Source organism: Chrysoperla carnea, chromosome 2 (assembly GCF_905475395.1).
Source record: "Chrysoperla carnea chromosome 2, inChrCarn1.1, whole genome shotgun sequence".
Taxonomy (NCBI): domain Eukaryota; kingdom Metazoa; phylum Arthropoda; class Insecta; order Neuroptera; family Chrysopidae; genus Chrysoperla; species Chrysoperla carnea.
In genome coordinates, this window is record NC_058338.1 from 74,933,344 (window position 1) to 74,945,828 (window position 12,485).

Genomic DNA, 12,485 nt, shown 5'->3' on the forward strand with positions numbered 1-12,485 from the left:
AACAAACTATTAGCCGTAGAAGTTATCACTCTTTCACCATTTGGATGGATTTTCTTGTAAATACTCACATTTTAAAAATAATTGGCCTTATAATACAGAAATTTTGATTCTAGAACTTTCGAAACATTTATTTCTGCAGTCCCAATCCGTTCTATAGTCCCTTCTACGCAGCCATATCATATATTTTCAATTTTGCGATTTCAATAGAAATATTTATTTTGACTATCCCTAAATTCATATGGTTCCATACGAGAATGAGATTTTTGCTCCAAATTGAATGTCAATCAAAAAAACATTAAGAATTACAATCGAAAAATTTAATTCATTTTTGATAAACCATAAGACTTATTTTTATTTATATATTTGATTTTAAAATAATAGTTGTTTAAAAAAAAAAAATTCTCATCAAATTAAAATTACTTTGTAAGAGGTCTGCTTAAATTACAATACTCAAAATAATTGCAGGTAGACATGTTTTAAAATAAAAATTCGTATATAGTTTGAATTTAAATATAATACAATTTTTAATTGAAAGTAAACATTTTTAATGACTAATTAAAAAAGCATTAAAATTTTTAAAAGTTTATTTTTATTTTTAAATGTAATTTCATGAATAAGAATATAAAATTTTACTTCTGTAATTGTATTCAGGTACGAATTGAGATAATATTGAAACGGCAAATATAAGGATGAATTGTTGTTGACTTCATAGAGTTGAGACATAGTTTTGGAAATAAAAACCTATTGAAACTTCAAGTTTATATATGAGGTAAGATATGATATTGAATTGAAATAACTCAATTGGGTGGATTCTTTTTGAAGGGGGCCAAATGCCCTTCCTCCCCCATTGAGAACCTCTCCATATAAATTTGAACTATCACTATAGTCTTGTAAAGGCAGCCATTGACGAAACTTCAACTTTCGAGTACGAATACTTCAACTTTCGCTAAAACCGTGGCCAAAAAACGAGTGCCGGGCGGAACATCAAAAATTCACTTGAAGCTCTCGATATTGCCAGTGAAGATGCGTTTCCAAATTTCTGCCAAATGCCGCGCGTTCTGGTAGTTTTTTCTGTGATAACAGCGATCAATTAATGTCTCAAAACATAACTTAGATCGACAATGTCTTAAGATCCGTTAAACGGTTTAGCCTCGTTCGATATACATCGCGATATAAAGGTCGATGCGCACAGAGTTTTGCAAAAGTTTCTTGTTTTACCTAGCAGGAAAAAAATAGTGACTGAATATCACATTTTGATATAAGATAAGTGTGTACATCTCGATTTATAAAAACATTTAATCCTGTAATGTGAATTTAAAAACAGTTAATTATGTTTATGGGAGTCGCATGAATATTTCACACGTATCAGATTCTTATTTTTTTAGTTTATATTTATTTTTTGAAACAATTAAATTAATATTATAATTTCTTTTTCAGATATAAAAGTTTGCGTTCATGTTTTGGAGAAAGTTACACATCTACCGTGATATTAAAAGGTTAGTAGTCACTTTTTATAAAGAAAAACAGAATCTTTTATGCATAAGAGCACTAGAATCACCTAACAAGTGTGATTTATGTAAAGAATATAAATCTTTTTAACAACAATAAATCTTTTTTACTTCTTGAATTATTTGAAAATAATTTAAATTCACTTTTTAAATTAAATTTTCGATAATTTTGAATAAGATTATTTGAGCATTTATTTTAAAGTTCTTGTCTCTCATCTGTACGGATCTAATTTAATACGGTTTTGTTCGAAACATACGCTCATAATTCAAAGAGTATGAGTCAAAAAATAATCATTGTGGCTATTTAAAAACTTATCCTAAGCTAAACATAAAAAACCATCATCAGATCAGATCTGATACGTGTGAAATATTCATCACTCTAGTTAAAAATAATGTAAAAAATGACGTAATTCGTTTTAATTTTACCGCTTTTCAAATTGGTAACCACAAATTTTTGAATGTCTAAAAATTTTATAAAATATAGTTGTTCGAATTCATATAGATTAGAGTTATTAGTTAAACTTAAAATTACTTTGTAATACAAAAACCATTCATGTTTTGTACAATAAAGTACTATAATTTAATATCTGCTATAAAATGGTTTAAAAAAAATTCTTTCTGATATCGAAAAAACTTGGTCAGAAGCTTTTAAATAAAGTTTCGGATAAAAATAACATTAAGAAATTGCTCAAACCATTCCAATGATAATTTGGACTACCCTGTTCTAGAAAAATATTGGTTTTGAGGCATAAAATTGTATGATAAATGCTCCATAAAATTTTGTTTGGGTTATGGAAAATCACCACCTCTTGCTTTATTCTTTAGCTTGACAAATGGCTAAGAAACCTGATCCACTGATATTTAATTTGCGTTTCTCGTATAAACTAACAGTTACTTGCCATAAATTAGAAATCGTAAAGTTAATTTTACGACTAATATTTTGTTTATTCGAATATATTCAATTATTCAATTTTGATTAATTTTTTTCCAGATATTTGCTCAAAAAAATTGGCCTTCTAATTTTAAGATAGTACAAAACACAATCAAATTTAACGAAGAAAAAATCCAGAAGTTCCTTACGTATATATTTCGATAAGACAATAATTATGTTATATATTATAAGAATTTTAATAAAACGAAAATTTCATTAAGAGAAAAACCATAGAAAAATAAAAATTGTGTTCTTTCCACTCACACAAATCAGTGGTGATACGAACACGATCGCCGCTATTGAAAATCACAGCGTGACAACATATCAACAACCTCTATGTCTTTGGCAATGCCATTTATCGATGATGACTTACTGTGGTGTCCGGACAACGATGGCAAAATGGTCGATTTGTCGTCCTGTCTTCAGGTAAGTATCACCTACTTTTAACAATTATTTCACTTTCAGTGTTCAACGTATGCAAGTTTCTAACTAATATGCAAAGGAAGTTGCCTATACACAATAAATTGCTTATATACAAATTCATGTAAATACTGCCATCTATATATGAACTTAGTTATGGTTTGATTCTTAACTTACCATGTTTCTACTTGTTTATCATAGATGGCAGTAAACGATAGTTAATTTTGATAGTAATATGAATTTTGGTTGTGTTCTAGGATTCTGTTGCAGTGGGTCAACAGACCGTGGCGATGGCGAATTTGGGTGAACTTACCCAATCAGACTTAACAAGCCTATCAACAGGCTTATCTGAAGAAAATGAACAAATAAATGACACAGAAGATATATTTAAACAATTGAATGATACTAATTTCGAATTTATATTTAATGATCTCACCAATGGTAACCATTCAAATGGTGTGGAGATAAAGGTAATTCCCATATATTCCTTTATTTTTTTTATTTTAAAAGGAATTATTTGCCGCTAATACAATCAAAAATTATTCATAATATGTGCCTATTTTAAATTTCGTTATAAAATCAAATGAACCGCTTAATCAGCCATAGTATACTTACAAGCAATGTTACTCAAAAAACCGATAGATGTCATCAGTAAAGCTATATTTAAAATATTTGAATTTTAATATCTGCATTAAAAAAATCCTATAAAACTTACTGGGAAATGCTTCTGAAGACCGAATATCCTGAGTAATTTTAAAACAGTGACAGTCAAAAAATTCTGAACATACAAAGGGGTTTATTTTTGACAAAATATGTGCCTAAAGACAAGAATCACTGAAAGGTTTTTTTACTATTTATATTTATTTTATTACTATACTTATTCAATAAAATTCCACTTAATAGGATAAAAGAAAACAACAATTTCCTTTTGTCAGTTTTATGAATAGGATGAAATTCTTTTGCTAATAAAAATAAGAAGCAATTTTCTATTTACACTCCTATTGTGTCAGATTAGAGTTCCCGATAGGGTAAAATTCGAACACTTTTATTTCAATTGAAAATGTTTTTGATTCAGTTTGGGGTGGAATTCTTATCTCCTTCATTATGAACTGGAACTTTAAAATATACTAGTACATATTTAGAAAAATTATTTAGTTGATATTGTAAAAGTTTAGTTAATTTAAATCTTCGACAGCATTTATTAAAAACGAAATAATTCTTGATCTCCAAAACCTTAGCGTCATAATTGCTTTTCGTGCATATCTTGGTCAATATACATTTTCGTTGATAGTAAGTACTGCATGCCTGAAAGAAAATTTTAAATTACAAAAATAAAAAATATATTAATATTAAGAAATATTATTTTCATATTTTTCGCATTCCCTATCACGATATTATTACATTAATTCAATACACGTTATCAACGGAAATGCAATTCCAGAAATTTTAAAATTTCGCAACCACTTTGTGGTAAAACATAAACACTTTGAGATCTGGAACGAAATAATTAATTTTCTGCCCTTTATTAATATATTTATTCAATAATTGATTCAATAATCAAACCAATTTATCAAAATTTTAATAAATTACGTTTTATTCTGATTTCAGCAAGAAGAAAATAACAATAACCTGCCAAATCAACAATATGATCAAAATGTGCCTACATTAAACAATATTAGTGATAATACAAAAAGTTTATTATTAGAAATGCGGACTGTCTCAAAAAAGTTTACAATAGCTGCCGCGAATCCATTATTAGCTGAAAAATTAGCGTCACCTAGTGTACAAATACAACAGCAACATTCACCCATGACACAAACCTACAATAACAGTTGTAGACAACAACCAGATTTAGCATTGTTGGGAGTTAAAATTGAAGCAGGTAGGTGGCACTACTACATATATATATAATTTTATAGAAAAGCTTTTTCCATGATATTGTTTTTTCGAAATACGAAAATCTGAGCTTATTTATAAATTATTTTTTGCAATCTAATATTGTTTTTAATAATTTTTGTGGTTATTTTTCATCGATTTTCAAGAAATTGATATTAAAATCTTGGTGATTAAAGATGATATCCCGTTATTTATATATATTTTTTTATGAGTTTGATATGTCTGGGTTTCTATAATACGAGTCAAGTCTCAGTGTTGTTTGTTTATTGGTTTCTTTACTACACAACCAAACCAAACAAACCAGACATCGCGTTTGTTGCTATTACTTTCGTTTTCATAGAATTCACCAACATTCTGAACCACTATACTAACATTTAATATCGGTCAATAAACCAGACACATTATTATTTGTTATATCATGACTGTAATAATGGTTCTTTTTTATGAATTTTGGTTTTAATATTCTTCTTATAAGCTGCTGTATGTTTGTTAGTAAATACAACTCCTTTATTTGTACTAGTAGACCGTGAGCCCATATAACGAATCAAAATATTCATTATCTTTTTGTCTGTCCTTCTGAGACTTAATTTAAGAAGAGTTTTTCAATTGTTGTTTTTTGTCTTCCGTATATGTTAAAAGAAAATTATTGTTAATAGAATACGTGAAAAAATTACAGAAATCTTACAAGTGATAAGAAGGGTTGGGAAATCGTTTTGTTTTTTCAAACTTTAACTTTTTCTTTTCTTTTTCGGTTCTTTCCTTTATCGTATAGTGCAGAAAAGTACAACAGTCGAAAAACACAGTTCACTTGAGTCATAGCTCAAAATCCCTTATCAAACTTTGCTAACCCTCAAAAACGGCAGAAAAAGATGAATTATGGAAATTTTAATTCATAATGGGCTTACGGCCTATTAGTAAATATAAAATATATATTTATAAAATTGTTTTTTTGGAATTTATTGATTGCAATGTACAGTTAGGAATTGTTTTTGCTTTTGATTGACTTTGAAATGAGAATTTTTTGTATACATTCGTCCAATTATTGTAAAAAATACAAGGGGGTGTATAAGCAAGTATACAGTTTTAAGAGCTTATAGATTTTTTCGATTAGTACGTGTTAATAAGATCATGTAATTAGTCCATTTTCGTGATGGCCGACAGTCCCTCCGCCAGTGAGCGCGATATCTCAAAAACGAGAAGAGTTATCAAGTTGACAGTTTTATTAAAGGCAATATAAGTCACCTGGGTCATGGGTCCTTATATCAAACTTTTAAACCGTAACAGATAGAACAGTGATTCAAAAAAAATTTTCCTTATTTAAAAATAAACTTCCATGGGAAAAAATTGTTTCGTAAATATCTTTGTTTTCCCGTGAGGGTCCAAAATATGGAAAAATTTACTTATCTATTTACTCAAAAACTCTTAAAATGAGTTATTGATTTCAATTTTTATTATATGATACATATATACACCAAAAATCGAAAAAATTCCTAGATAAATTTTAGGGAAAAATTGGTCACGATTTTATTCTACATTAATCTTTTTGTTGTTTTTAAACTTATATATTTTATAGAAATAATATAAGAACTGATATTCAATACTGCCTATATAGGGTATTTCGACCATTAGCTCAGTCAAATATTTATTTTTATTTATTTAATATAAATTGCATTTATAAAAATAATAAACTGCGATTTCAAATTTTTAATAACGATAAAGTCATTTACCAATCGCATCACCAAAAGTTAAGAAAGCTCTCAGTTTATTGGATGATGATATAAATAAAACTGACTTAATTCAAGGTCATTATTTACATTCATATATTTGTTTATCATAGGTTATCTCAGATCATGAAATAATTATAAACATGACGAACCCCCGAGTGTTTCCCTGTTACAAAACTTGACATTAATTAAACTTAAAATTTTGATTTATTCTTTAATCGTTTTAACTGTTTTTGTAGACATAATCTTTACAAAAATTATTTTTTAAGTTTAAACGAAAATTCCAGAATAAATCCGTGTCTATTCGAATAAATAAGTGCGTTTTGGTGTTATTTAATGGAAATTTTTATATGATAACAAAAAACTGCTGATTTCTATAAAAACATGCCGTGAGTAAAGTCTGGTGCTACTCTTGAAGTCCACAAGAATAACTTCCCATCATAATTAAAAGTTATAAAAATGTTATGAAATTCTTTTCGGATCATATTGCCGTTAATACGCTTAGATCGATATCTTAACGAAGCCGATATCTTTGTTGTTCGGGCGATATCGACGACGATAAAAATATCTACGGGCGTACGTACGTACACGCACACACACACACACACACACATACACATCTTCTCCAAATTGGTTCTCTTGTCCTAATTATGAAACGTAAAGATATGATGAAAATTTTGCTTTCGAAAATCGGACCCATTACAATACCTTTCCATATTGTACTTCCTATATTGAAGTTAATGAACAGTATTTTTCTCTAACTAGCAACTTTTTACACTTTTTCTAGCTAACTGGTAACCGGTAATTATACTTTGTATTTTTTGTAACAAGTATAATTTTTCAAAATAAAAAAAAATACAGATTATAATCATTTTGGTGAAAGCGTTCGTTAGATGTTATATTCTTACAATTGGACATGTTATTAAATGCATTGACTTGCGCTCCCACCAAAATGAATAACCAAGCAAAGAAAAAGAAGGTTATCTTTGAGTGGTACTATCTTTATAAATTTTCACGATATGGCTTAATTCCAATATTTCCAAGGAGAATATTCAGCTACGATTTAATTCGATGAAAACGAAGGCTAGTAGAAATCACTCGTGATGCTATTGCAATATTCGTTGTATAATTGGAAAGGATCTTAACGGTTGCTTGCACTTTTCGTCCAACCCACATCCTACATCATATCAAAATAGTTTACTGTCGACATAAGTTCATTATTTAGTTCGTTCTTTGATAACATCTACTAGTCGGTCCGTGCGGAAGTCCGAAGTGTGGTACCGGTGGCTAAAAACAGGCTAGGAAAATAATATATAAGTAATACAAAATATCAATAGTAATTTACTTTCTTTTTATTGTGCATAAAAATTTGTCTCTCCCCATTTTTTTGACTCTTCATAAATCAACTCGGCGATCCTTATGGCACCCTTCTTCTACAAATTTGATCTTTCTCCGGGGCTAATGGTTAACCTGTCATTGAATTCTTTTTTGATGAGTATATCATGATAATTCCTAAATAAAACTGCGGATTTCCTACATTTTCCAAATAAAATATTCCAATTCAAAACATAAAATTGCACATACTTTTTTATTTAAAAAAAATATTCCATATTGTTTTCAATTCTTAGTAACAATTGATGAATTCATAAATTAAAAAAAAATAAAATAAAATTTCATAACTTTTATAACCTCATTAAAATATAATAACATTATTAAAATATTATTAATTTTAATTCATATGTGAAGTCAGTGTTCTTAAATTTATTATCTACGTAACAACAACAATAATAATAATAATAATATATTAATTGAAGTCATCACAATTGTTGTTAAAAAATTATTATTTTTATTATTTAAACTAAATATAATATTAATAATAACACTACCGAAAAATATTTTATAATAATAATAATATGTAAACTTGACCTGGATTAATACTAAAATACTTATTATACAAAATCATTTTATTTTTAATATTAATTATTGTATTTATTTGATAATTATATTTGAATTTATTCAATCAAATATGGAAATAAATTGTATCAATAATATATGTATTATAAAAAATTATAATAAAATTAGAAAAGGTTAATTATAATTTTGATAAAAGTATTCCGTATGGTGTGCCAATTGCTGGATTCCTCAAGTATAAATTTGCATAGACATCAAGTGTGGATCCCGACAAATTTTTGGAGGCTCAAATTTCTTCAAGATATTATCCTTTATATACTATTTAAATATCGGATACTATACGTCCAATTGCCTTTATGTTTCGATTTTCATATTTTTGAAGCCAAAATCAATCTAGATATTTTTAGATTTTTATATATTTTTTAGGCCTTAATTATCGTAAATGATATCGTAATTTTGTAATGGAATGAAAAGTTTCTGAGGAATCAAGTGAAGAAATAAATCGCTCCGAGATATCACGTTTCTGCAACCAATTTATATATCGCTGAACTTTCTCGCCCAATCATTAAAACAACCCTACTTTGTTTTATTTTTGGATAAATATTATTTCTCTGGAATAATATTTATATTCAAATCTCTGATTTTTTAGTATTTCTTAGAAAAAATAGAAGAAAATCACAAACAAATATCTGAGATATTCCATTGATGCTCCGAATAATGGCTAGGAAACAGTAAGTTATTTGTTAATTACTTAAAACAGCAAATTTTTTTACTTCTTGGAGGAAGCAAGGGCTTCAGTTTGAATTCGCGCATCTGTAAAATAGGGCCATGTTTTTCGTTTTAAAAAACAGGTGTGAAGTAATTAACAAAATAAAAATTAAAAATGTTTTATTTATTTTTTTTTTTTTGGTTCGAATTAATTGAAGAAATATTACAATTTATATATATTAAAATCATTTAAATAAAAAATTTATGTTCATGTTTATATTTATTTATATTTGCAAAATTTTTACATCTGTATGGACGCAATTTGTTCTTTTTGTTTCGATGCAGTATACATAGTGTAAGTGGAAAAGAACAGTGATATTTCAGAGCTATACTATCCTTTTTCACTTAAACTCAGTGTAAATAGTTTATCTATACAAAAGGGTACAAAAAGAACATATTTTTAACAATTTATTGTGTATAATGTAATAATACTATAGCAATGTTTTTGTGGCAAAAAAAAAATCAATAAATTAATAATATTTATGATTTACAAAATAATAATAAATATTTTTAATGAATTTTTTTAAATTAATGATTTTAAAAGTTCCCCCTTTGTTGCATTTAAAATATTAATGATTTACTTAAAAAAATGCATTAACTAAATAGTAAGAGCTTTGTTTTAGCATATTGTACCACGGATCACTCCCTAATGTACCCTTAAGCCTTTACCCTCACCGATTATAACTGCAGGTACTTTCTTTGATAAGTAATTTTTACTGTGTTCACTTCACTGTAAGGAGAGCGCCTTAGAAAATATGTGATTGAAAGCCCTATAAGTTTCCTTGAGCGTCCAGTAACACTTTTTCAGTAAGACTAATTTTTTTATTGACTCGAGGGTGAATACAACTTTTTTCAAATTCTAATTTTATTTTACTCTTGAAATAATGAATAGCAAACAACCATTCTCTCGTTTGCTCACCCTTCCATCAGTTAACTTTGTTTTCATCATATACATCAAACCTAGATAAGCGAGAGTTCAATGGAGCACAATCTCACTTTCGCTTATAGAGGTTTCTCACTAACCCGAGTTTCTCGCTAATGCAGGTACATGGGTAGCGTTTCTCTCTTATAGAGCTATGCAGCAATAACAAGTCACAGAAAGTACGAATGTAGAAAAGTATAGCTATAGTTCCTCCTAAATAAAATAAATAAATAAAGCTCGACTGTCGTTTATAGAGTATAAATAAGTAGCAGTCTCACTTACGTAGGGCCATGGGGGAAAAACGACTCTCTCTTACAGAGGTTTATGTTTCTCGCAAATAGAGGTTTTGGGAGCTTAAAATGACGGATCTTGACTATTACTCTCACGTATAGAATTTTCTCATTTATCCAGTTCTCACTTACCCAGGTTTGACTGTAGTCGTATAAATAATGTTTGTCCATGGTACAATATTTTACTCTAATAGGATTATAATTCTTATTACACAATGTATGAATAAAGATATTGATTGTGACACATTATCGATTAAAAACAATAATTTAAATTTAAAAAAATAATATTTGCAATAAAGATGTGTATTACATATACTTGCATACATACATACATCTTATAAATTATGAATATACAGGGCTTTCCATATTTTAGTTTTTAAGATAATCGTCAAAATTATTAAAGAAAAATTAATTATTAATTAAAACATAATTTTAACAAAATTTAAAACAGCTATATCTCTGCTAATCACCGAATTAGAAAACGTGTACTTACTAATTTTGGAATCTATTTCTCGAAAATTGTTATCACTACTTCCCGCTTTGTACGGAAGGTTAAAAGTGCGAAAAATTTTATTTCTAAATTTTATATTTATTTTATAATATGTTATTTCTAAGTTTCTGAACATGCTAAAATTAAAAAAATTATTTTACAACCAATCTGTTGAAATATTAGAACGTTTGTTTATTTTTCTTGACTAAAAGCTACTAAAAATTTCTATATTTTCATTAAAAATCCTGTATTTTCTGATATAATAAGTGCAGTTCAAATTTGTCTTATATCATTCGAAAACTTACTCTATACCACTTTTCGTATTTAAAACATGTCAAAAATCATATATATGGATGTTAAACAAAAACGTAATACGACTTCAAGTGATTAGTTTTATATTTTCTGGAATAAACCACTCGGTTAAGAATGGAATAGTATTTCATTTAAATAATTGCCTCGGCTGGATATGAAATAGTGGCAATCAAACTTTTCGTACGTTTAATTAGAGCCTCTATTTCTCTTAGTCACTGTAATTCTGCCTTTAGAAGCCTTAATTGTTTCTGAATGTATAAATAGCATACAATTTAGTAGTCGGGTAGTCGAGCTAAACTGAGTTTCAGCAGGCGGTTAATACATAAATGTATGTTGAGAAACCAGAGTAATTCACAACAATGCTGTTTAAATATATGAATAAACATTAAAAATAGCCTACTCTCTCGATCTAATCATGACATAGACAACTGTTAATTCTTTTTTTTGTACTGTCAATGATTTTCTCAATAACATGTAAATTTCTGGATCTGAACTTCTTTTGGATCTCAACACTTACTTCAAGAAAATGACTGATTAACAATTAAGTATAGCAATTAGGAAGTAAATATTTTTTTACTTAAAAACGTTTACGTACTATCATGCAACGAACATATTTTCTTACAACTGGTACTGTATACTTTGTTACTGTGCATCCTTTATATATTATATTCTTCATAAAATAAATTATTATATTAAAGTAAATAAAATGCATTTTAATAATAATTATCTTTAATATAAAAAAAAAACAGGTCAATTACTTTGTAAAGATCACTTAACCTTCCTTGTGTTATCAAATATGCCAACCATATACATATACATATAATACATTTTATTATACATTTTTAATTTTTTTTAAATATTATTAATGGGTATTATTAACAAGGAAAAGTATTTAAAATTTAAAAAATATGTTATATAAAAGTTATTATTATATAAACTTTTAATTATTTATATTTATTTATAATTATTATAAAAATTAAGACTTGCCTGAGCTTCAATTAAAAAAGATTTTTAATTGATAATGATCAAATGATCAAATATGCATTAATTATAAAATTAACGCTTTTAAAAGTGTATTTCTGCATTAAAATTTAAGGGTTCTGCAATATAGAAAAAAAATTACAAAAAAATCAGCATTAGGTTTTTTACGGAACTTAATATTACTAACAAAATTATTTGAGATACTCATTCAATCTGATACAAATTTGTAGATATAAAGAAATTAATTTTTTTATTTAATTTTAAATAATTATTAAATTTATTATTGCGTATGCGGTTTTTGAATTAATAACAACTTTTTATATAATAAATTT

The 12,485-nt window shown here is 27.1% G+C and overlaps 1 protein-coding gene across 1 annotated transcript in view; it reads left to right on the forward strand.

Moving 5' to 3' along the window:
• The first annotated feature begins 1,457 nt into the window (after positions 1–1,457).
• The window catches only part of LOC123292186 (ecdysone-induced protein 74EF), a 241,967-nt gene continuing 230,939 nt past the window's right edge, over positions 1,458–12,485 (forward strand). Inside the window, exons 1-4 of the mRNA XM_044872748.1 lie at positions 1,458–1,496; positions 2,500–2,865; positions 3,117–3,329; positions 4,468–4,741. Of these exons, the coding sequence (XP_044728683.1) occupies positions 2,776–2,865; positions 3,117–3,329; positions 4,468–4,741 (577 nt within the window). The 5' untranslated portion in view covers positions 1,458–1,496; positions 2,500–2,775. The remainder of the gene's footprint in view (positions 1,497–2,499; positions 2,866–3,116; positions 3,330–4,467; positions 4,742–12,485) is intronic.